The 26,810-nt window shown below is 41.3% G+C and overlaps 1 protein-coding gene across 1 annotated transcript in view; it reads left to right on the top strand.

The window, feature by feature from the left end:
* DGCR2 (DiGeorge syndrome critical region gene 2) overlaps positions 1-26,810 on the top strand; it is a 46,315-nt gene that overhangs the window by 17,938 nt on the left and 1,567 nt on the right. The window contains exons 3-10 of the mRNA XM_018568664.1: positions 10,391-10,513; positions 16,879-17,004; positions 19,262-19,481; positions 20,210-20,286; positions 20,407-20,583; positions 22,170-22,373; positions 24,241-24,393; positions 26,293-26,529. Coding sequence (XP_018424166.1) covers positions 10,391-10,513; positions 16,879-17,004; positions 19,262-19,481; positions 20,210-20,286; positions 20,407-20,583; positions 22,170-22,373; positions 24,241-24,393; positions 26,293-26,529 — 1,317 coding nt within the window. The remainder of the gene's footprint in view (positions 1-10,390; positions 10,514-16,878; positions 17,005-19,261; positions 19,482-20,209; positions 20,287-20,406; positions 20,584-22,169; positions 22,374-24,240; positions 24,394-26,292; positions 26,530-26,810) is intronic.

The raw sequence follows: 26,810 nt of genomic DNA, 5'->3' as shown, positions 1-26,810 counted from the left end.
AAAAAAGATTGTGGTAAAACCAGCATCTACATTATCTCTTGGCTGTCCCACCCCAGCTTTGGATCCCCGTTTCTGCCATGAAGTCTCTGTGCTAAGTTCTTTGTGATGGGAAATAAATGTCAAACTCAGAGAGGAAACTTTAGAGCCCTTTTATTGACCTTGGAAGCTGAGGGAAGCAAAATGCCCTGGATTCTGGTGTGTAACTTTTAGAATTTTCTATCAACATCTCTTGATCTTTACATGCATCTTTACAGTTTTTCATACATGGCAAAAATATTACTTGGGCAAAATACTTAGGTCTAGTTCTTTTGGGCTGTGTTTGTCAGCTCAAGCAGTCCCAATGCAAGGACAAGGCAAAAAGCTTTGCTTTGTATGGGGCCTGTTCACTCCAATGAAATGCATATAATTTTTTTTGTCAAGCCTTATTTCAGTGCTTTTCTTTGATGTTCTATGGAACACAAAACATAAAGCAGAAATGGTTTTTTAGATCTGATAATGGTGCCTCACTGTTTTTTGTTTGTTCAGTGGACTGAGAGTTCCTTCCCACGGTTAATTAGCAGCGTGAAAGGAAAGGTCTCGGGTATTGGTTTAGTTAAGAAGTGTCTGTGTAGTGTTTAGGTCATTCATTTGTGATGCTTTTTACATAAGATATCTACAGTATTTGTAGGCAGATGAAATCTATTTGTTGCTGTGGGGATGAGACCCCTTAGAGGCTTTAGGAGCCATTCACACCAAATGCATTGTGGCTGTGTAAGACGAGGCAATTTGCCTTGCCACGGATGGACCCCATTCACACCTCCTGTGTCAGTATGAATAGGCCCTTAATGTAATATTTTTTATATGTCGCATTAATACTTTCCACGTTAGGGATCGTTTGCAGGAATCTAGTTTTACTTTGAAACTAACAGTGTAGTTGTACCGTGGCTTGCAAAAGTATTTACCCCCCCCCATGGGCATTTTTCCTATTTTGCTGCACTACCACCTGGAATTTAAATTGATTTTATTTAGATTACATGTAATGAACATACACAAAAAAGTCCAAAATGGTCAAGTGAAATCAAGAAAATAACTTGTTTTAAAAAATTAAAAACCGAAGTGATGTGTGCATAGGTATTGAACCTCTTTGCTATGAAGACCCTACATAAGATCCGGTGCAACCAATTGCCTTCAGAAGTCACATAATTAAGACTACCCGTGTTTGCAATCTAAGTGTCACATGATCTCAGTGTATATATACACCTGTTCTGAAAGGCCCCTGTGTCTGCAACACCAGTGAACAAGGGGCACCACCAAGCAAGTGACACAATGAAGACCAAGGGGGCTCTCCAGACAGATCAGGGACAAAGTTGTGGAGAAGTACAGATGAGGGTTGGGTTATTTAAAAAAAAAGAACAAAAAATGAAACATTCCACAGAGCACCAGTAAACCCATTGCTAGAAAATGGAAAGAATATGGCACCACAACAACCCTGACATGACGGGGCCAGCCACCAAAACTCATGGACCAGGAAAGGAGGGCATTAATCAGAGAGCCAACAAAGAGACCAAAGATAACCTGGCAGCAGCTGCAAAGCTCCACAGCGGAGATTGGAGTATCAGTCTATAGGACAACTTTAAGCCGCACACTCCACAGAGCTGGCCTTCATAGAGTGGTGAGGGGAAAAAAAGCCATTGCTTACAGAAAGAATACGCAAACACGTTTGCTGTTTGCCAAAAGGCATGTGGGCGACTCCCCAAACAAATGAAAGATGGTACTCTGGTCAGATGTGACTAAAAATTAGCTTTTCAGCCTTCAAGGAAAACACTGGTGCAAACCCAAGGTTTCTTATCACCCTGAGAACATCATGCTGTGGGGATCTTTTTCATTGGCAGGGACTGGCAGACTGGTCAGCATTGAAGGTATGATGGATGGCACTAAATTCAGGGAAATTCTTGAGGGAAACCGGTTTGTCTGCCAGAGATTTGAGACTGGGACGGAGGTTCACCTTCCAGCAGGACAATGACCCTAAGCATATGCTGAAGCAACACTCGAGTGGTTTAGGGGGAAACCTTTTAAATGTCTTGAAATGGCCTAGTCAAAACCCAGACCTCAATTGAATTGAGAATCTGTGGCATGACTTAGTGATAAAGGTTTGGGTTTTATTTTATCTTCACAACTAGGAGGCCCACCTTTTTATAAAAATGTATATGTAGCGTGGCGATCGCGGGAGGGTGGACGCATAAAAAGGATACAAAGTTTCAGTGCAGGAAGGGAGACGGAGAGATATACAAGGACTGACACACAGCTGAAAAGGAACTCTGTACTGACCTTCTACGGATAGAGGGTTCAGTATACCACTTGGGTTTTTTTTCCTAAGGTAAGGGAACTTTGGGGCACAATTGATTTTTAAATGTTATTTTGAATTGTATAAGCACAGATTTTTTGAATTACGCTAGTGGGACAGGGAATAAAAGTTTAATGCAATAGAAAGACACCTATGGATTTTATGAACTAGTTAATATGCACTAGAATAACGAAGTACTGAAAGAATAAAAGGATAGGATGAACTATGTTTAAATTAGTTGAAACACGGAAAATACTGTTCAGAAACACTCATCACTGGGATAGAGGGGGTTACTAAAAGTCAAAATTCACAGATGGTTAATAAATGAAGACAAGATACGTATATACACATGGATGGGAGACCGCCTGGGAACACCAGGTGTTGTAGAATATATGGGCTTAATAAAGGAGAGGAGGAGGAATAAAGGAGACTTACTATACACATATGATTATATATAAGAGGTAATGAAACACTTGATTTATACTAAGCACTATGATCACTTTTTAGTACTGTGAGGCTGCACTGGACTCCTTGTGCGTCTCTGGCTCCGCCGTGTGATATTTGCTAGGGTTGATGAGGGAATCCCATCTCCCTGGGAGAAAGACCTCTCCATGATCTTACGATCCTGGGATTAATAGCTGAATAGAAACAAAGGTAATAAAATTAACAATTTATGGTTATTAACCATAAAACCGTTAACCGTTAAAATTAACAATACATTTATGGTGAATAATATTCTCTGACATATCTAGACCAAAAAAACATTATTTAAAACAATATGATTTAACAATTAATGATGATGAACTATCATTTTATGTATGCTGGATGAATCTAATTAATGAATAATACATTCCATGAACCAAATGAACCAATGTCTAATGAAGTTGATAATGGATAAATTAATGACAAATGAAAATGGGGGCTATCCAAATCATTCCTTTGGCTTCCAGAATGATCCACAAACCAGAGTGATCCTCTGAATTTAGTACTGTTAGTCTCTGACCTGGAACATACAGCCAGTGTTGTCATGTTTGCATTCTTGTTGTCATTGAAGTATTCAGTACATTAGATTTGCACAACAGCCAGGCAACCAGCATTTTCAGTAGGAGAGGTAAGCAATGGTAACCAGATTATTTTTCTTGGCATATTTCTATTAAATAAGCACATCTGCGCAAAGCTTAGTGAAAGCTTGGCAAGCACTTTATAAAAGCTTGCTGTCCACACTGCTCTTAAACCAATTTACAGCCATATGTAAAGATGTAATACTTGTCCTTCACTGTAATCCCTGTAGACTTGTGGGAAGCACTGTAAGCAAACAAACCTGTTCAGGCCCTGCCTCGTAAAGACGGCAAGTTCCTCACATTCATGGTAACAAAACAAGCTATAACTTGCTCTTGGGAAAACCCTGCATTAAACGTTCAGGATGTTAAAGAAAGACAGTAAAATTGTATTAAAGGCAGATCCACAAAGGTAACATAACTGCTCAATAATAGGCTATATACAATTGTAATCAAAATGATTGAACCCCCATTGCAAAATGGCAAAATGTATAGACTTTCAGCTGTTTGCTTTGAACAAATCAAACAAAAGCAATTGAAATAGGTCAAGACATCGAAAATTTCAAGTGGTTTTCCCAAATCCAAAGGAAAATTAAACTTATAATGACATCTGCAGTCTCAAAAATGTTCAACCCCCTAAATAGAATCCCTCATAAGTGCACAAATTTGCAAAATGGGTCTTTCAAGCACACCTGATGCAACTGATCAAGGGCTTCATTAGGTGCACCAGGTGTGCTTGAGCTAGAACACATAAAATACCTGAACTGGCTAGGGGGTTTGAGTGTCGCATTCAACTCCATGTTAGAATTATGGCTAAGTCAAAAGAATGGGCAAAAAAAGGTAAAAGAGAAGAGATCATCGCCCTATACCAGGGGTGCCCACAAGGTCGATCGCGATCTACCAGTCGATCGCGTAGCGATCACTGGTAGATCGCCATGTCCTCTCCTCCAGCCGCTTCTCTGGATCCCCGCTGCTCTCCCCAGCGGGGATCCGAAGTGAAGGAACCGGCGGCGGGGGAGGGCGGAGGACGGAGCCGCTGTCATTAACTAAGGCAGAGCAGTGAGGAGAGAGAGAGACGCTCGGCCAGGATCTGACAGCCGGCGCCTCTCTCTCCCCTCACTGCTCGTCCGTTCTGTCACAGCTGCTCCGCCCCCCCCCCTCCCCGCGGCTCGTGGTATCCCACCGCTGCGTCTGCCCGGGAGAGCAGGGGGATCCAGAGAAGTTGCAGCCCCCCTGTGCGTGGACGAGCGGCAGAGGATCGGTACATGTCAGTAGTATGTACCAATCCTCTGTGCAGGACAAACACTGGAGCGATCGGCTGATCACTCCAGTGTTTGTAAATAACTGGGGACACATAGTACTATGTGTCCCCAGTTATAAATGAATGAACAGGAGGTGATTTAGAAAGACAAAGATGTCACTTGCATGTCCCTATCGTTCTGGTGCATCAACGCTTCTTGTAGAATATTTGGACAGCCTTCTACTGAGAACAGTGTGCACCGACTGTCAGTCATTGTCAATCAAGCTGCTCAGAGGTGCAGGTGTAACCTGAACCTTAAAAAAAAATCAGCCCTGGAACTCTATCGATTGGAGTACCTCCACCTTATCTCCTGGAACATTATCTGTCTAGGGTCTTCCGTGCTTTGAAAAAGTTTGAAACTCCCCAATTCCATATTCAGGCTCCACAGTCCAGGAGCCAACTGACCCCCCCCCCCTCTATTTTGACTTTTTTATTGAGGAATAATGCACCTACGTTGATTTTGATGGCATTAATAGTGCCCCATTGTTTGCCTTAGTGGAGGGAATAGTGCCACCTTGTTGGTAGTAGTGGGAGGAATAGGGCCTCTTTGTTGGGGTCAGTGGAAAGAATAGTGCTCCATCGTTGGTATGCCTGGATGGAAGTGCCCCATTGTTGGTAACAGTGGGAAGAAAAGTGCCTCAAGGGCTAGTTAAAAGCAAGCAAAAGTCCACATCTGGCCCTCGTGCTGCAGTTTGGAGTCTACTACTCTAGACTATCGCATGTGTATGACCCCCAAACCAGGCTGGTCCAGGCCTGGTGGCTCATGAATGCAGCACTGGAGGCTGAAAGCCTTCCTCTCAATGGTCTGCAAGGTTCTCATGACAGATGCCCACCTATTGGACCAGGGAGAAGTCTTAGACACTCTTGTTGCAAGGGACTTGGTCACCAGAGGAGGAATGTATTGAGCAACTCGGAGCAATTTGGTTGACCCTTCACTGCTGGACTCCTTGACTGACTGCAAGGTCATGCGTGGGAGGAACCAGAAGGCTCACAGCTCAAGAACTGCCCATTTCTGTCCTGTCTACTGTGCACATACTAGGCATGGGGAATTGACATGCGGACTTCCTCAACCATCTAAATCTGGACTTAGAGGATTGGTCTCCACCTGTTTCAAGTCAAGGCTGGAGGATCGAAGAGGGGAGGGGGGAATCCCTGGGGGGAAAACCTGTGGGGAGCAGTGACTGACCGTAATTGCTCTCTGCAGGTAGATGATCTGAAAGCTAGCGACGGTATGTGTTCGCTCACTTCCCAATCTATAGAGTTGACGTGACAGTTTTTTTAATGTCCCATGTTGGCTATAACTATGAGGATGAGTGTAATTCACTCACCTCATTGTTCTCCTTTTAAATGCCACTGCATTGATGACCCACTGTAAGCCCTGCTGTTATGTAGATCAATCTTGGTTTACTACAGTATCTACCTTCTGCATATCAAGATAACATTTACTCATCTCTACTATTCTTGCTGTTAAGAGACTCCTATAAACACACTGAGGGAATTTATCAAAACTGGAGCAGACAAAATCTGGAGCATTTGTGAATGGTGACCAATCAGCTTCTACCTTTTTAATTTTCCAATTTTAACTGAACAAACTGAAGAGAGAAGCTGATTGGTTGGCAACTGCTCCAGATTTTGTTACTCCAGTTATGATAAATTCACCATATCTACTTTTACCAGGACTGTGTAATATACCACATTTTTCTGTACCATAGCATATATATATATATATATTACGGTGCAAAAGTTTTAGGCACATGTGTTACATAATGCCGTAAAGTAAGAATGCTATAAGAAATACAAGTGTTAATAGTTTATTTTTTTATCAATTAACTTAATGGAAAGTAAATGAACAGAAGAGAAATCAAATCAATATTTGCCTTCAAAATGGCATCAATTCTTCTAGGTACACTTGCACACAGGTTTTGAAGGAACTCATCAGGTAGGTTGTTCCGAACATCTTGGAAAACTAACCACAGATCTTCTGTGGCTGTAGGCTGCCTCAAATCCTTCTGTCTCTTCATGTAATTCCCAGACAGATGTAATGTTGAGATCAGGGCTCTGTGCGGGCTAAACCATCACCTCCAGGACTCCTTGTCCTTCTTTACACTGAACGTAGCACTTAATGACCTTGGCTGTATGTTTAGGGGTCATTGTCCTGCTGCAGAATACATTTGGGGCCAATCACACGCCTCCCTGATGGTATGGCATGATGGATAAGTATCTGCTTGTATTTCTCAGGATTGAGGACACCATTTGATTCTGACCAAATCTCCAACTCTTGCAGAAATGCAGCCCCATACTTGCAAGGAACCTCCACCATGCTTTACTGTTGCCTGCAGACCATCATTATTGTACCGCTCTCCAGCACTTCGGCGAACAAAGTGCCTCCTGCTACAGTCAAATATTTCACATTTTGACTCATCAGTCCAGAGCACCTGCTGCCATTTTTCTGCACCCCAGTTCCTATTTTTTTTTGTGCATAGTTGAGCCGCTCCGCCTTGTTTCCACATCGGAGGTATGGCTTTTTGGCCACAGTTCTTCCATGAAGATCACTTCTGGCCAGATTTTTCTGGACAGTCGATGGGTGTACCTGGGTCCCAGTGGTTTCCACCAGTTTGGTGCTGATGGCACTGCTGGATATCTTCTGATGTTGAAGGGAGGTAAGCATGATGTGTCTTTCATCTGCTGCATTTAAGTTTCCTTGGCTGACCACTGCGTCTACAGTCCTACACATTGCCCATTTCTTTGTGCTTGTTAGTCAAAAGTCGATCGATTGTAGAGTATTTGCGGTTGTACAATGCCCTTCAACCTTAAGCTGGCCATTCACCTTACAACCATCGCAAGACTTTCGTCTTGCAATGGTTGTAAGGTAATTTAAAAAAACGTAAGATCTGCCCTTCTTGGACAGGCAGATTGTACTTGCGATCATCGCAAGCCTGCCCCGCTGAGGGGCGGGCTTCCGATGACTGACTGCAATGCTGAACTGGCAGTGTGCTCTTACGCACACCGGCCCGTGCGCCATTTGTCTAAACGAGCATGTTTTCAAACATGCTCGTAAGACAAAAGACGTGCGACCGTACAGTAGAAACAGTCGCACACCTTCCGTACACCTACCAATTATCGTGCGATGCGGGATTTCCTGCGATTATCGTACGATAATCGGCAGTTGTTTGGGCACCTTCACAAATATTGGACGAAAACGCGGTCGCATACGAAAATCGGCCGATATTTGTAAGGTGTATGGGCACCTTAAAAATTGATGCTGATTTAAAGCCAAAGGGTGGCTTATTTTTGAAAGCATTCTTACTTTAAAGCATTTTTTCACACCTGCCTAAAATTTTGCACAGTACTGTATATAATTTATTGATGTATTTTTTTAGTCACCACTAAAAGTCAGACAATCACTATTTGACCACACTATCATGCAAACCTACAAAGATTGTTTTGGCTGCAAAATGCCCAAAGAATAATGCCAACACTTTTTGCTTCCAAATTTCAGAATTGATATGCTTTAATGTCCCCTACGGTTTCTTTTTAGTGATTTAAATTTACCCTCCGAAATGGGAAGTCGGATATAAGTGGACATATGTCCGTTTGCATCCGATCTGCCGGGTCTGTTTACACCTGATATACCCATAAACTAACTTTAAGCCTCCTGATTAGCGCCTGAAAAGCTGACGGGTTGACCCGATTGGAACGCATTTTGAAAGGGGCCTAAAAATCAATTTTTACACACAGATATGGTCATCTTTGTAGCTGCCAATTTATTATGCAAATTGCACGCAGAAAATGCATCTGTTTTACGACCAGTGCAACACATTTAGTTCTGTTGTGCGTCCAAATAGCAACTGTATGTCTACTTTCTCAGTTGTGCCTTAATGAACTTCCAAAGTTTTAGAAACAAATAACCCTTGCAGTTGGGCTACCCCTGCACTGCAAGGGTTAACTGCTCGTTTTTTTTGGTTTCTTTTTTATGTTTTAAGGGCTCAAATTAAGAAGAAATGCTCATCTGATCTTCTGGCCCGCCTGGCTGCCAGACAAGCCCCGCAGCTCCTTCTCCTGGGTTCGGCGGTCTAAGTTCTGCTGACGTCATCACGTCTAATATAGTCCATTTACCTCTAATTGACTGCGGACACCGAGGGATGTACCACAGCAGAGTAGGGGGGAAAGAGGCGAGAGGTTGCTGCTGCAGGACTGAGGATCAGGTGAGTATTTCTTAATTTGAGACCCTAAAAGAAAAAAAAAGAGCAGTTAACCCTTGCAGTGTAGCCCCACTGCAAGCGTTAATTTTGTCTAAAACCTGGAGTAGTTCTTTTAACTGGAATCACTTATTCTGTAAGGTAATGTACTCTGACATCTGTCACAGAACAGTGCTAGGAAGCACTTTGTAAATAGTTGCAGATATGTTCATTTTCATAGTGGCTAATTTATTATGTCCGCGTAGTGATGATAAATCTGCCCTTAACTTGCATTACAAAATATGCGACAGGTTAGGCAACCGCAAGCTACAAGATGGATTTGATAAATGCCCCCCTATGTTTATTGTGAGAGTAAATATGCTGTGGGCTGAAAATGCACCAATAATGCATATGTAAGCCCTAAAGCAGGCTGTGTTGTTTATATGCAAATCCTGAACTTATGTAGTGTACAGGTAATAAAGTTTTTAATGCACCTGTATGAAATTGGTGTAACCTCTAGTCTATGATATTTATATCAGCAGATATTGTGAAAACAGTACTATCTATAAGCATTAGTGTTTATTTCTGAAGTTATTAAAGTGACGCACAATCCTCAGCTTTTTTTCTCCTTATACACATCTACACAATGAACATTCTCCAAAGACACATTTTATTTATGTTTTCAAATAAAGTCTTACTATTTTAATCCCTTTAGAAAGTCTGCTGTGCTTGCTCCCGTGTCTCTTCTCTTACCTCACACTTCCTGTCACTTAGAAAGAGCCGTGCATGTTGATTCTGGTTACGTGCACATCTTTCTTTGCCTACAACTCCCATGAGGCAGAGAGGAATCATCTCTCACTGCACACAGCTGCCTCCTTCACCATCCCTCTCCTCACTGAACACACTGACAATTTAATTCCTTGTAATCTCCTCTGCAATGCTCTTAATTATTAAAACTACTTTCAACAAACTATTTCAAAGGTAGGGGCTGTATCCTCCTGTGAGTGTATGACCAGATTCAGCATGTGAGCTGAGACTCAAGTATGGGGCTGGTGACAACTCGCATGCTAAATCTCCTCACAAGCAGTCCCCCCCAAAATTCCCTGCTTGGTAAGCCAAGAGGAGAGACATCACAGATCATATATTAGTGTGGGAGACCTGAAGAAATCTCCGCTCCTTGCAGTCTAGAAGGGAGGATGTGGGCGGAGACTGAGAAGAAAAGTAGCCACCCTCTGGCAGAAGGTTTTGGCTGGAGAAAAGTAAAATGGGTTTTGAAGTTTTTAGAGCTGAACAATGACAAAAAAAGGGTACACAGTTATTTATATAATAGAAGTTATTTTTATTATTTTACGTCTGAGTTTAGTGTTGCTTTAAGTCTTGTTACTTGGCTGCTACTGCGAAGTTGTGATGCTAGTATATTCTGCTTGGGTTGTTACTTTGTGTCCTCTTAAACATAACTGTACATTTAGTGCATTATCATTTACACTTATTAACTCAAGTTTATATATATATATATTTTTTTTTTTTTCAGAACTGCTCTGTATATCTGTGCAGTTTGCCTGCCACAGCGGTGCCATCCAGTGCATTCCCTTGAACTGGCAGTGTGATGGATGGCCAACCTGTGAGGATGAGAGTGATGAAGTTAACTGTCCAGGTGAGACTAAGGGCATGGTTTACAACTGTGTAGCAATAGCTGAATTACTGTTGTTGCGGTAACCTTCACATATATTGTGTATTTATTTTAGAAGAAAAAAAACTGTCCTGGACTCTAGTCACACACGGAAACGCGCAAAACAAAAATCAATACATTCTCATGTGGCTCGTTCACACTTGGCGTTCGCATGAACACGGCACAAAGTCCTCGCACGATTTTCAACGCGTTCTGTCCCCCAAAAGACCGTGGTTGTAGCAGCAAATGCGCAAAAAACCTGTGTGTCTATTAAAATTTGTGCATTTTTCCCGCGTGAAAAAACGTGCCTAATTTAAAACGCTATGTGTGAATGGAGCCTCAGAGATTTGCTCTGTCCAAATAATTATAGTTGGAGACACAAGAAGTAAGACAAAATCTTGGAAATGTGTTAGTTTGTCTGCAAACAAATTTAAGTAGAGCAAGGAAAGGGTAGATGTCGGGTTTGTCTTCATGCTGGGAGATTCCTCTGCACTTGTAGTGCCGTGTTACACAAGCCACAAAGACTGGAGAGATGGGAAATCTCCGTAGTTAGGGCTTAGTCGGGGGAAAAAATAAAGGGAATGTGTTTTCTAGCCCTTCACAGATCTGCCCAAAATTGAAAGATATATTTTCTGTGCATTGATATGTTAAAGTTAATCACAATCTGATCTTACCCCTCCACTATACCTATTGCCTACCTCCCATCCACAATCTGGTCTCCATGCTTCCTTTGCCCCCCTTCCTCCACAATCCAAATTTTATCACTGCTCCCTTCACAACCAAGTCATTCTACTTTTTTTTCATCCATTAGTGTGGTTCTAGTGCCTCTCTCAATCCCCCTCAAATGTCTTGTTTCACCGCTTCCTATCTTTTACTCCTCCACAATCCTGTCTGTATATATCTGTAGAAACAGTGTCTTACAGTAAACCATGTCCTATAAGACAACACCCACCTTTGTGCTCTTTAGCCCTCAAGAAACTACCTCTATCATGTTAGACTCCAGTTGGTTGTGTTTGCCCCCGGACCAAAGGTTCCCAGTTCTACACTGCATATAAGTAGTTATTTACATTTTCTAATGAGGGACTTCAGAATGAGCTGTACAATGCCAGAATGTTTTATCTTGATTGATGGCCACAGTCTACGGCTGCAAAAGTAACGTGACATTCCTTATTGACTGTTAATACTCAGTAACATTGAAAGAACAATAACCGTAAAAACAATTCATGGTCTTCTTGGCCAAAAAAACCTGTTGGCATTTTTGCAACAGAGTAATTCAGAGAAACAATTAAAACCAAGCTTGTCCATGCACCCTTTATGCCATTGTATAAAATGCATTTTGGAAAGGTGGAGAAGTAGTTTAAAAGCCATTTTGGAGTTGTGTCCTAAGTTTACTATAGATAAAAAGGTCATTGGTATCTTATATCCCTGGAATAGCAGACCTTTGCCAATTTGTTGCTGTGGTTATATTTAGTCTCTAACAGGATGTGATTGGGAAATATGTTCTACTTCACTCTTGGAAAAATGGATGGAAACATTTTTTCCCCACTTTGTCTCTGGCTTATGATCCAGATGGAGCTTTTAATAGACCACAGTTTCCCAGAAAGCCCTATTGGGGCAGGATATCTATTAAGTAAATGTTTCCGAACATAATTAAAACTTGCTGAAAGTCAGCAAGTGACTTTAGGGCTGTCAGAGTTCACTTAAAACATAAAAATAGTAGCCAAATATTTACAGTGGATATACAGTGCATTCAGAAAGTATTCAGACCCCCTTCACTTTTTCCAATTTTGTTATGTTGCAGCCTGATGCTACAGTTGTGTAAATTTTCTTTTTTTCCCTCATTAATCTACACTCAGTACCCCATAATGACAATGTGAAAACATAATTTGAGAAATGTCTGTGACAAAAGATCACATGTACTATTGTATTCAGACCCTTTACTCAGTACTTTGTTGAAGCAACTTTGACCGAAATTACAGCCACTAGTCTTTTTGGATATGACGCAACAAGCTTTGCACATCTGTATTGGTGGATTTTCAGCCATTTTTTCATGCAAATCCTCTCAAGCTCAGTCAGGTTGGATGGGGACTGTCAGTGGACATCCATTTTCAGGTCTCTCCAGAGCTGTTCAATAGTTTTCAGGGCTCTGGCTGGCCCACTCGACATTCAGAGAGTTGTCCCTAAGCCGCTCCTGTATTGTCATGGCTGCGTGCTTAGGATCATTGTCATGTTGGAAGGTGAACATTCGGCCCAGTCTGAGGTCCTAAGCACTTTTGAATAGGTTTTTATCGAGGATATCTCTGTACGTTGCTCCATTCAGCTTTCCCTCAACAATAACCAGTCTCCCAGTCCCTGCTGCTGAAAAACACCCCCACAGCACGATGCTGCCACCACCATGCTTCACTTTTGGGATGGTATTGGGCAGGTGATGAACGGTGTCTGGCTTCCTCCAGACATAAGATTTAAAATTGAGGCCAAACAGTTCAATCTTGGTTTCATCAGACCAGGGAATCTTGTTCCTCACAGTCTGAGAGTCCTTCAGCTGCTTTTTTGCAAAACTCCAAGCAGGCCTTCCTGTGTTTCTAGCCACTCTGCCATGAAGGCCAGATCGGTGGAGGGCTGCTGTGATGGTTGCCCTTCTGGAACTTTGTCCCATCTCCACACAGGATCTCTGGAGCTCAGTCAGAGTAACCATTGGGTTCTTGGTCACCTCTCTTACTAAGACCCTTCTCCCCCGATTGCTCAGTTTGGTGGGGCGACCAGCTCTTGGAAGAGTCCTGGTTGTGCCAAACTTTTTCTATTTGACAATTATGGAGGCCTCTGTATTCTTCGGAACCTTCAATGCAGCAGAGATTTTTTTTGTAGCCTTCCCCAAAACGGTACCTTGCAATGATCCTGTCTCTGAGCTCGGCAGGCATTTCATTTTAACCTCAGATACAGTATGCATTGTCAGCTGTGAGGCTTTCTATAGAGAGGTGTGTGTCTTTCCAAATCATGTCCAATCAATTTAATGTACCACATGTGGACTCCAATCAAGGTGTAGAAACATCTCAGCAATGATCAAGAGAAATGGGAGGTACTTGAGCTACATTTCAAGTGTTGTTGCAAAGGGTCTGAATACTTATGCCAATGTGATATTTCAGTTTTTTATTTTTAATAAATTTAGACATCTCTAAAATTCTGTTTTCACTTTTTCATTATGGAGTATAGATTAATGAGGGGAAAAAAAGAATCAGGCTGCAACATAACAAAACTGAAAAATGGGAAGGGGGTCTTAATGCACTGTAAAAGTCTACTTACCCCCTGTAAAAATGGCAGACCAAGATAAATTACTACATAATTTTTTCACTTGCGGCCAAATATATACTACCCACTTCCAGGTGCCATTGTAACAAGATAATCAATGTTCTTCACTTCACCTTTCAGTGGCCATAATGTTATGGCTGATAGGTGTATATACAGTATGCTGCAGTAGAAAGATGGGAAGTATCAGAGTTCCCATCTTTGAGACCTATATAACAATGAGAGTGGGGTTACCTGGTGGGGGCTTTCAGTGCTGCATTTTTAAACTATGGTACATTCCTGACGCATAAGGGCCAGTTTATAACGCGGAGTGGGTATCCTGCTCTCATGCCTGCACATACTTGACTAACTTTCTTTTCTTTTTGGATCATAACACCCTTAGAGATTACACCATGTCTGGATCGTGTCCAGACCAGAACAGTTTGTTCCCGGACCAAAAAACATCCCAATGCATCCCTATGGTATTTGTGGGCTCTGTTCACACCAGCACGGTCCATTCTGGACCAGACAAAAAAATACTGCTGGTCTCATTTTCTCTGGTCTGGAATGCATGGAAACGCACTGGACCGCACCTGAAAGCCCATTTTAAGCTCATAAAAAAACCCACTACGGAACGTGGTACAATCACTGCAAAACGCAAGGCACCACGTTCCAGATCTGGTCTGGAAAATGCTATGAACCTGGCCCAAATCTCTACATTTTCCAGCTTATTTTAATTCATAATTACATGCTGATGCCAGATGAGAATTATAACTGTGGAAAAGCCTGAACCTGCTACTTGGAATATTCATACCCTTTCCAGCACAAGTGGCGTTAAAATCACTTAGCACAACACGTTCTTGTGGTCTAAATCCAGACTGACACCTGCCTTCTTACTCCTTTCCACAGCTGTGCCTGCCAACCGGATGACCTTTTATGTCCTATGGGGTCAGAAGTTGAAATGGTGCACTGTTGTTGAGTAGATTAGTAGGGGAGGGCGTATCGGTAAATGATCTTGCATCTGATAGAGACCCTAAGGAATGTGTTTACTGCTAAGCCTATGATCATTTGGTGACGAGTACAGCTCGGGTTGCTGAGGACTGTTCAGGATCTTTCTTTACTAAAGCAACCCTGTTGCAATTTGAAAACCACAAAATCATTGCACCTTAACCTCCTGCTGTCTGCTCGTTGAGAAAAAACGGACGAACGGCAGACTACCACTGGCGGGTTGCCGTCTACAGACGGCATTTTTTTTCCTGCTCGCGCGTGCCCCCTAGCGCTCAGGCAGGAAAAACCCGTACATTCAGCACAGCCGTTATCGGCTGTTTCTCATACAACCGATCAGCGGCTCTATAGCCGCCGATCGGTTGTATGGGGTGTTTTGAAGTGAAACCGCCGACGACCCCCAACCGCGCTGCTGACCCCCTCACCTTCAATCCCGGATCTGCTAGCCCATCTGCGGCCCGGGACCGGCTTGGGAGGGCGTCAGGAGGAAGATGCGAGGGAGATCAGCATCTTCCTCCTTGCTGAACTCCCTCCGTAGTGTGAATGCAGAAGTGATGTGTATTACATCACTTCCGCATTCACCTGTCAGTCATCTGGCTGCTTTTTTTAAGTCCCCCATGTTTACGCACATATAAACGTAAATATGCGTCAGCGTGCGAAAACAACAAGAGCGTCGTCAGAGCGAGAGCAATCATTTTAGGGCCATCCATCACTGATAACACCAAACTGATGAGCGGTAAAAGCTTTTTAAAGCGTCGCCTATGGCCAATTTTGGGTATTGTAGTTTTTTGAGGTTTTAAGGCTTGACATGTTTGGTGCCTTTTTACCAAAAAATTGGGTAATAATAAATGTTTTATAATTTAATATAGGGGAAAGAGTTTTTTATTTTCGGTAATTTCTCCTTAATATAGTAAAAAATAAACCCCCCAGTGGTGATTAAATACCACCAAAAGAAAGCTCTATCTGTCCCTAAAAAATGGTATAAAATTCATGTCAGTACAGCGCTGCATGACGGAATAAATGTCAAAGTACCGCAGCGCTGAATACTGAAAAATGGCCTGGATGGGAAGGGGATGTAAACACCGCGGACTTCAAGTGGTTAAATCCCGAATACACTCAGCACACATGTCCATCACATCTCATACCCATTTCGGAGCTCCCTTCAACAGGCTGTGACAAGAACTTAGGCTGCAGGAGATCTGTAGTTCCTGGCCAGCAGCTTTTATTTTCTCCAGGCTTGTCTATGATGTAAAGTACTGGCAACTTCCTGCACATCCCTTCTCTGCCTATGCCAGTGCTGGCCAGTTTCACATTGAACTCTATTTTGAGGGGGAGCGGGTGGGGTGACCGCCCAGTGTAACGCTTGGGTATACATTGTACACTTTTTAAATACTGTACGTGTATACACAGAAATTCATTTTAAAATGGTCTTTTTTTTGTGTGTGTAATAATTAATGGGGAAAAATTGATAATTTTTATTATTATGGTCCAGAATTAGGCCCCATTCACAGTGAGCGATTCGCAAATCGCGCGTTTGTTGCGTGATTTGCATTTTGCGCGATATCGCGCAAATGGTTGCATTGAGCAAACTTGAATCATGGCAAAATCCAAAAAGGGTCCTGCTGTAGCGACGCGAGACAGCGACGGACAGAGCCCCATTGCCATGCATTGGAGAGCGATACCGCGCGATAAATCGCTCAGTGTGAATGGGGCCTTAAGTAGCGGACTGGAAATTCTTACTCGAATGAGATTCGAACAGTGAATGTGGCTTTCATTCGGGAAACTCAATTTCAAAATCGAATGTTAAAATCAAATCAAATGAAATTTCGAACGACAATTGTCAAGTCTCTGGCATTATGGAATGTTCGGATGAGGTTTTGCAAACATTTGTATGAAATTCTAACCATGTATACCAAGTCCTTGTTGTAGAGTATTGATTTAAACAAATGTAACACATTGGTACTTTTTACTTCTATAGGCAATACTGTCTTGGTATTTGGTAATTGATATAGATTTTTAATTTTCATATGTATTGTTATCTGATCTTTACATGTTGCTATTAGGTCTGTCTGGAGACCAGAGAATATATCATGGAAAAGAGGGCGTGGAGACACGGCATGGCCGGGCTAGAAACGGGGAAGCCCCACGATTCCATACGGTGAACTTTGCCCAGCCTGTGCGCTTTAGCAGTAAGTTGTATTTTGTAACTGATACCTTACTCTTAAAACTCTCTTCTTCATCACAAATATCCAGTGTGCTTCATTAATGTAGACTCGTCTCTGTTTTTCTTTCTTTGCATACATGCATCCTTACATTTATTTAACACAAACATTTTATCCAGGATAATGTGGTCAGACGTTAGTGAGGTTGGGAGGGTGACAACCTTGTATTAAAGTGTGCTGTATGGCAGGTTCATAAATTGCAAGAAGTGCCTGGACAGATCTTTGGCAGATAGCAGATAGCACAATTCATGTGTTTTAACTGTGCATTTAGCAGTTTGCCTGGAGCACAGCTTGAACAAGATGGTTATATGTGCTTTTCTCAACTGTATCTATGGGTAACAGCCATTATGGTCACATAGGTTGACAAACATGTCTGCCTTTGTTAATCTCCACTGTATGTTGTATTGATGGGACTAGGTGTTTACGCAAGAGAGGTGGTTATTTTTTTTAAGCAAAGTGACAAGGCCAATGCATTTCTGGCAAGATCAACTGGTTATATTCTGCTGTACTTGCTGAAAATGTTCTTAGCCTTAAACATGATAATAGCCACTACATCTAACGACTAGTAAACTGCAGTTTATTACTTTTTTTTGTTTTTGGATTTATATACACGTTCGGAGTAATGTGCACAGTTGAAACGAGCAGTCCCCTTGCAACTACTTGTAACACTTCCCCCGTGTCCGTATTGTTTTGCAGCATCTTGTCATGAAGTGTTTATTGGACTGTGCTCTGCTCTGCAGCAGCAAGCAAGCTGCTGTCCCCATCTCCCTCTTACTAGCTAACATCCCCCCTAATCTTAACCAGTAGTGTGTACATCATACTCTTGAACTGCCCTTGGGCTTGTAACAGCTGTAACATGCTTGTTTTAAGAATCCTTGGTACAATAATGCTTGTGCACAGTTTGTCAGGGCAGGCCAAACATCTAACATTAATGAAGACTAAAAGCCGTTCTACTAAGGGATTGGATTACATAGTGAGGAAGGAAGAGATAGTATTTGTTTTCTCATATGCAGGTTTACAAAAGTGCAAGCCTACAGACATTCTTAACATGCATAAAATTAAACAAAATCTTATATTTAACAAAATAGAGCCATCACTACATGCGGTTTCTGGGGTGCACAAACATCCCTCTGTCAGTACAGGTTCAGTTGAAATAAAGAATTCAAAGCCACTCATGGCAAACAATTCTCCTATTTAAACAGAGTAACACATGTTAAATACTTCATATCCATCCGGCCAATGACTATTTGTTTACTGTGTAGGACATAAGCTTTCACAAGCCATATGGATTTTTTTTCTTTATACTTCAATAAGTCCCATTCAAAGGCATCTTAAAAAGCAACATTGAGTCCAGGTAAAGGTAATTTAATTATATTGTGTATACTGGATATGAAAATGTATTTGTAAACTATAATCTATTATAATTGAATAGGGAAATATTTTACTGTAACTCTAGAACTTTGGCGGCTACCTGTGCTAAAGATGTACAAAGTACCCACTAGCTCTCCCTCAAGCAACATTAAGGAACCTTTTAGGCTCCATTCACACCTAGTCGACAGCTTTTTCGCACGTAGAAATGTGCCTTTTTTGCTGCGCGTTTTTGTGCGTGTGCATTAAGTCCTTGGTTTTTTGCAAGCAGATTGTGACACATTGTGCAAAAGTTACATAAAACGAACGCAAAAAAAATGCATCACACATTTCTTATGCCTATGGGGACAAGATGCGCTGTAATCTGCCAAAATGAAGCTCATTTACTTTTTCGAGCGACCGGCATTGCTTATTGTGACAAAGCGGTCAGGTGTGAACAGGAGCCATATAAATTAATGGGATTTTTTTTGTGAACCATTATTCAGCTGCGGCAATATGCTAGTTGTGAACCAGGCCTTAGTATAGAAATATGGCAACTTCTATTGTTGATGCAATCAGGCCTGCTGAAATCTAACAGTTGCTGCCCTGTCAGCTTTCTGACCTTTATGCACGGTCTTCAATCTGTGTGAGGTGAGACAATTGACAGGCGACAACTGTTCTTCTGTTGACCTTGTAATGATACAGCAAGGGTCTTCCTGGGTCAAAATGAAGCAAAGCTGCGCAAGTGGGTTGGTAAGTTCACTATAGGTTGCATGAGCCTTGGGTTTAGGCCCACTTATACAGAGCTAGAGTGTTTTGCGTTAATGTTTCCAAGATGTTCACATTGTGGGGGTGTGATCCCCCTTTTTTCTTTTATGTTTCCTAGGGAAATGCCCAACAGGATGGCACCACTATGATGGAACAGCAAGCTGCTATAAGGTGTACTCCTCTGGAGAGAACTACTGGGATGCCGTTCAGACGTGTCAGAAAGTGAATGGCTCACTGGCAACGTTTACCACAGATTCAGAATTAAAATTCATCTTGGCTCAGGAATGGGATATGGAAGAAAGACCATTTTTAAGAAAGGACCAGCGAAGGTAAGGGCAAATTAAGAAAAGAAAAAAAAATTAACCAAAAAGTGTTTGCTTTTAGCATTGAATGGGCACCTTTGCCATATACCAACCCACAGTGGAGGTTACACATATATCAATCTCAGCCCTTTTACTATAACAGCTACTAACTACTACTGTGGGACAGTAAGAGGGTGTAAACAAGCTCATGGTTGCAATAGCAGCTGTAATCCTATTTTTACATTTGAGTCAGCTATGCTTTTTCTTTTAGAAGCGATTACTTCTACCCAGCCTGCAAGTACACATTTTGATCACAAATGTAAAGGAACATGTGATAAAGTATTATGAAACTTGTCAATCATACAAAATGTTTCATATATTTATGTATGCGTCTCCTCCAGCCAGCTCGTACATCACTATAGCATGTACAAGCCGGGGGATGTGGTATTCAACCCATCCGACCATTCAGACCTTTCAAGAGCGCTTCAAGACCTAGGATGGCAGAAAGGCAAGTATAAAACCTTCTCTTTTTGCAGGTGCACTCTTTTGTAAACGTCACCTTGTGCGTATGAGGTTACTTTATTTTAGTCCTTTAACATTTGAGTAATGTTTAGATTTTATATAATGGGTAGCTTTAGAACCCTGATATTACTGTATCATTGAGCAGTACTCTGATTTATCTTGTTCTGGAGCTGGGTATTTGTATTTCTTTTTCTTTTGATGGTGATCTAAAAACTGAATTCATTTTTCCACAGGCTATGGGTAGGTTACCAGTTTGTGATAACAAGCAGAAACCATTCTGTGGAGGGACACTGGGAGGTTGCTTATAAAGGTAAGTGTAGGCTAGTGCAGTGTCATCCTTTTACTTTTGGTTCGGGTGAAGGTTGTATTTGGTCCTTAGGAATAGCTAGATTGGTGCTTACATTTCTGATTTCCTAATCTCATTTATCAGGTTCTTCTGAAGTTTTCTTACCCCCAGTGCCCATCTTTGGAACAGCAATGTCTGAGAATGAGAACATATTATGTGCGCAATTGCAGTATTTCCATCTGCCCTCTCTACGGCACCATGGCCTGCACAGCTGGTATGCTGAAAACTGTTATGAAAAGTCGTCCTTCCTGTGCAAGCGCAGTAAGTAGGCTTTGTTGGATTTGTAATACATACTGTATATTAGGGATGCACCGATACCACTTTTTTAAGGCCGAGTACGAGTACCGAAACTTTATCCTGAAGATGGCGGACGCGGCACAGGTACTCGTTTTATGTTTTGGAGTATTAGTACGAGTACTCATGCAAATACTCGGTATCGCGGCCGATACCGATGCTTGTATCGGTGCATCCCTACTGTATATCTTTCTTTGCTATCTATAGGCGCGGATTTGAGCCAGCAGTTAAATGTTGTTTCCAGAAAATTTTTACATGTTGGCACAAAAATATGTGGTTCAATAGAATCGAAGTATGTGTAACAGCATGCTAGTAAAGCCACTCTAGGGTTAAAGGAGGCGTATTAACAATACTGATTTGGGACTCCAAGCTTACAATCTAGTCCCAGTGAGCAGCAAAAGGCTAAGCAATTTCAGTATAGGAGAGTAGTCTGTGCAACTGTGTCAGGACTGAAGTTCAACTTTAATTTATTAAACACTATTCAAGTCTAAACAGGTTAATTTAGCCATCTATTTTAGGACAGTTTGGCAGGTCTTCCAAGTTCACTTTAGAACAGTGGTTCTCAACTCGTGGGTCGCGACCCAAAAGTGGGTCGCGACACCCTCTGCAGTGGTACAGTAGAAAGACATCATGGCACACTCACAAACTAGCATGTAAAACAACTTGTCTCACCACTAAGGACAATGACAGAGGTTTGGATACACGTCTTCTGCAAAGGATGTGTAAGCCGCACTGCCGCGCCAAGGCACCTCTTATAGTGCGGTCCTAACTCTAAACTATGAGAGTCTCCATCTTGGAGCACATGGGGCAGAAGATATCAAATTGGGTGCAGGCCTGTCAGGAGGACGCCCCACCTCCTTAAAGGTACAGAAACACACTTTTTTTTAAATATTTAATTTTTATTCTTTATAAACTTTTAAATTTTTTTTAATTCATTTACTTTCAGCAAAATATATATTGCTGAATACTGCACAAGTTGTTTTGTGTAATAAATTAAAATGTTTCAGAAATGAAATCATTTTTGGGTCACGCCTTAATGACCAAGGAAACATGTGGGTCCCGAGGTTACACAGGTTGAGAACCACTGCATTAGAAAGTATAGATAAAATAATTGGGGCTTTCCTGCAGTCTCCAGAAATTATTCTGCCCATTGTTTTGGTCTTTTTATTTAACTTTACTATAAGCCAGACACTTGTCTATGGAGAGTAGCCAGATACCAGCTGTATTTAGAGTTCAAGACACAGTTGCTGAAGTTCATCTGTACATTACAGTCCAGTTCACAGATGTTGACTGTTTGGGATTTAGTAATAGAACAGAAGGTTCTGCTGTTGTAATTACAGCTTCTAACAGCTCAAAGGCACTAAAGAGCCCAAGAGAAACAATGTGACATTACTTAAATCACTAAGTACTGCTCTGGCTTTCAAAGAAACTTGTGCAAAGGCAAGAAAACTTGTCAACACTGATTTGTTTAATAGGCCATAAACATTTATGTGATGGTAAATTAATGCAACGCAACAGGAATTGTTTGCTCAATATTGCGGTTTCTTTGCTAGGCCAGACTTGTGTTGACATCAAGGACAATATTGTGGATGAAGGCTACTACTTCACTCCTAAAGGGGATGATCCTTGTCTGAGCTGCACTTGCCACAATGGAGAACCTGAAATGTGTGTAGCTGCTCTATGTGAAAAACCACAGGGATGCCAGCAATATCGCAAGGATCCCAAAGAATGCTGCAAATTCACTTGTCTTGACCCAGGTAAGTGGGACCTCCTTATTGGAATATGGGCTGGAAGGTACTTTACAGCTGGCAAATGTGTGCATTTCAACCAGTGTTTTTTTGTTTTGTTTTTTAATGAAGGTGCAGTTCAATTGATGCTAGGATATAACTAGTGTTGCAATTTGCTATTACTGCTTGAGATGACTGCTATATCATTTATTATTCATATATGACTGCAGCACCACATTTTTAGTAGCCATTTCTCTAGTATTATAATGGTAAACTCTCATGCTTAGTTAATCATTTAAAAGATAATTGGTTATTGCAGAAACCCTTTTAATTGTGTAAGCACAATGGAGACCTATAATGCTATTCAAAACGCAAGTAAATTATTTCTTTGGGCTGCAAGATACTGGCATCATACTATACTTTTTTTTTTGTATGAAAAAATGTCAAAAACAAAACAGCTTTCCCAAGAAACACATACGTTTTGTGAATTAAGGTTATTAAGTGCATTAGATTTTACAGAATTCCTGTCTTGAGAAAAAGAGGACAAACTGAATCTAACGAAGATAGAAGAAGCAGCAGAAAGTGGAAATCTAAAACTGAAGCTTGAGAAACTAATGCCTGTACGGGTCCTTTTTGCTGCCTGCTTTGGTAACTCCTTCCCATCCATAATCTATATATTAACGGCCCAATGCACGATGCCTCATGCTGAGGATACATTAATGAACCTCCTCCGCCTGGCAGATACCAGCCGATTACTTTGACGTTGTCAACACCTGACTGTCGCTGATGGCTTTGGTCTCCACTAACAATAGGGAACCAATCAGTGTGGTCCATATTATGTCGGCTATGACATATGCTAGCTGAAGATGTCGCTTAAAAATGGTTTCAGTTTACTTGTATGTGGTAGTTTGCCTCTGTTTGATACTGTAATAGTCTAAAACTATTTTAGTATTAAAAATGTCATTTTTGTCCACTTTTTTTAGCACGTTAAATATAAAAAAAGGTTTTTATTAAAACAGTGTATATGTCTTTAGAAATTAGTCATAGTTATAGTTTGTTGTTATTTTAAAGATATGGACAAAGGTCCACTGTAAACAAAAAAAGCCCTAGAATGCCATAGATGTGCAAAGTTGTAATGGAGGCAAATGGAGGAATTTTTGATGAGTGTGATGATTAGGACAGTCGTATGAAATAAAAAATAAAAAAAATTGTCACCTTGAGGAATACATTTATTATTTATAAGTATAGAAAATTGCTAGATGCCAGAATCTTGAATGAATGCTAGCATAAATATCACTGGATTTAATTGGGCCAGCCACAGTTGCCTTGTCTTATCAAAGAACAATGGAAAATTTGGATGAAATTCAGCTCTCAATATCCTTCTATTGTAGTCTGTGTTATATATGTACATACTAGAATAAAGCACACTTGCTTTGGAGTGGCTCACATCATACAGCAGTTTATAGCCCGCCTCTAGCAGCCCTAGCTGCTATGCTTGCTTTCAATACTGAGCTGTCCTGAGCAGTATTCTTCTCCACAAAATATCCTGACTTCTAGGATGTATGTAATATAGCCACACTCAATCCAGAAGATTGAGCACATGCTGAAAATGCAGGACGCCATGTTCCCTTCCCCCTGAGGGGATCTTGCTGTAAAGTAGCTGCGCTGGGGTTATGGAGCCTGGACTTGGGCGTTAACTTTACTCTACTTGGAAAGTCTGAAAGACTGAAGAGATTTGTAAAAACATAAAAATGTTAATGTGCATCATCTATCTTACATGCAGTTTGCGGATGTATTTTTAGTTTCTTTTTCTGACTGGTTTATCATAATGTTAACGTTATTAGATGGTTTTCTTTTGAACAAACACACTAATATAAATATTTCTGTTGCGTTTTAGATGGCAGCAGCCTTTTCGATTCAATGGCCAGTGGTATGCGTCTGATTGTGAGCTGTATCTCCTCTTTCCTCATCCTCTCTCTGCTGCTTTTTATGGTTCACCGGCTACGTCAAAGGCGGAGGGAGCGCATTGAATCCTTAATTGGGGCCAACTGTAAGTAGTTTCCCTGCAGCATTACTTTTTCCCCATCAATATTTTGAACATAAAAAGAACATAAAATGATGGTTTGAGTTGATAAAAAGTTTTTTGGACGTTTTTAAATAGCTTTATAGATGTGCAATTTAGCTAACAATATTAGAGGTGAGAAGACAATGTTCGCTTCCAAACTGTAATTAAATATGGAGGTATGGAGAGTAGTTAAACTTTATTTCCTTCTGGCTAAAAGTCTGTGATGCAGTCCATTTCTGGGTCATGGAACCAGCTTCTGCTTGTCTTCAGTATTCCATATCTTTTGAATAAGATTATGAGAAATGTTTCCACACCTGGAGAGTTTCCAGAGCTAGTCCTTTTGAGAAATGGATCACAAAATGACTTGAAGCCAGGTTATTGGGACCGCAGAGATGAATACTATTTACTAATTTGCTTGTCTCCCCCCTGATCCTCAATATCTCTTGCTTAATAGTTGAATAGAATTTTGTTCACAATTGCTTTTATGTTTGCTGTTGCCATTTAAGTTCTCTATAAATGCCTAACAATTTTTTTTGCTAAAAGTACAGACCTTGGGTGTCTCGTTTTTGATTTTAGTTTTACTGTGTAGTATGTCATGGATCTGGACCAAGGAAGCCTGATTAGAGTTCAGACCTTTTTGACTTCATTAGCTGCTTGTTGAATAGGATGAAGCCTGGCACACATTGCAGGCAAAGCGAAGAAACTTGAAAAAATTGCAACCTTCACTTCACGCTGCACCGCCCCCAGCTTCTCTACATTGTAGTTTGTATTGCAGTTTATGTACTGTAGGACTTAAATGAACTGCTACGGATGGCTTGGTGGCAGATACCACAGCATACCTTCAGTGGTCTAGTGGAGTCCATGCCTCAATGGGTCAGTGCTGTTTTGGCAGTAAAAGGGGGACATCAATGATTATGATATTTAATTTTCTTTAAATATTTTTTATTTTTAGAAACGTATTTAAATATTTTATATTATTTAATTGTATTAATTATGACATATTTTATTTTCATATTTTAATATTGTAGGATTACATATTTCAATTTAATTATTAACCACTTGCTGACCAGGTATTTACACCCCCTTCCTGTCAAGGGGTGCTGCGGTACTTTGACATTTATTCCGTTCAGCTGTACTGAAATTAATTTTATACCATTTTTTTGGGGGACACATAGATGGTCTGTGCTGGTCCCGGGCTCGCATCGGGCACTGCGGAGCTCGGGACCAGTTGGAGGGGGGACCGCACACACCAGCAATCCGCTGGCTCTATAGCCGGCAGGTCGTTTGTATGTAAACAGGCATCACTGCCTGTTTTTAAATCCAGGCAGTTTCCCCGCTTGCGCGCAAGTGGGCGGGGCTAACAGGGCCTGTTACATCCAGGAAGCTCCCAGCCGTATTCTTACAAAGGCCGGCCGGGAAGGGGTTAAATACATGATTAAATATTTTATTTTATTGATTTTATATAATATGTTGAAATATTTAATAGACAAGTAAAGACAGAACTTGGGCTGGAAGGAAAACAAACCACGCCGACTTATCTCCTGAACTCACCAGATGCTTTTGTCTGGGGAAATCCGATTGGCTGCTCGCAGGAACCCGCATCCTGGCGCATGGATTCATATGCGTGCGCTGATTAGCTAGAGATTAAATGTTTCATCTCGCCATGCTGAGCTGCGCGAGCTCTCGCCTAGCCTAGCTGAGCGTGGGAGAAGGCTTTGCTTGACACACTGCACACAAAGGGCCGCAAGTTGCCGCTTCCCTGTGCTCCGCGTGCAGTGTGTCACGGGCTTTAACTAACATCAGTTATTGTGATTTTAAAAATATTTAGTAGTCTGTTATGTAATAGGGGAGTGGTTTCCTTTAATTATGTTTTATCTGTCATAGTGCATCACTTTAACCTGGGTCGCAGAATGCCAGGCTTTGATTATGGGCCTGATGGTTTTGGTACCGGTCTCACCCCCCTTCACCTGTCTGATGATGGAGAAGGTGGCGCCTTCCACTTCCATGAACCTCCTCCACCCTACACTGCCTACAAATACTCTGACATCCAGCACCCTGATGATCCACCACCACCATATGAAGCATCAATATGTCCAGACATCATATTGTGCTCAACAACAGGTGAGAATGCATCTGATTATTGTCCACTAGAAAAAGGAAGTTGTTATTTTTGTGGTTGAAATTGTGATAAAATGTGTAGGTTGGGCATTTATTTTAAAGACAGGAGCCAGACTTTTTTTGTGCTAAATCACTCCAAGCATATAGCAAACAACATTGTATAAGAGCAACAGTATCAAGCATATGTTTGCCTATACTATGTATCTTTCATCTCTTCTATAGTATCACAGGTCAGACCAACACCACACCATTTTCAAGATGTTTTCCAGCATTGTGCAATTAAC

Source organism: Nanorana parkeri, unplaced genomic scaffold, assembly GCF_000935625.1.
Source record: "Nanorana parkeri isolate BGI_ZX_2015 unplaced genomic scaffold, ASM93562v1 scaffold1225, whole genome shotgun sequence".
Classification (NCBI taxonomy): Eukaryota; Metazoa; Chordata; class Amphibia; order Anura; family Dicroglossidae; genus Nanorana; species Nanorana parkeri.
Note: the sequence above shows the minus strand (reverse complement) of the source record. Positions and strands in the feature narration are given on the sequence as shown.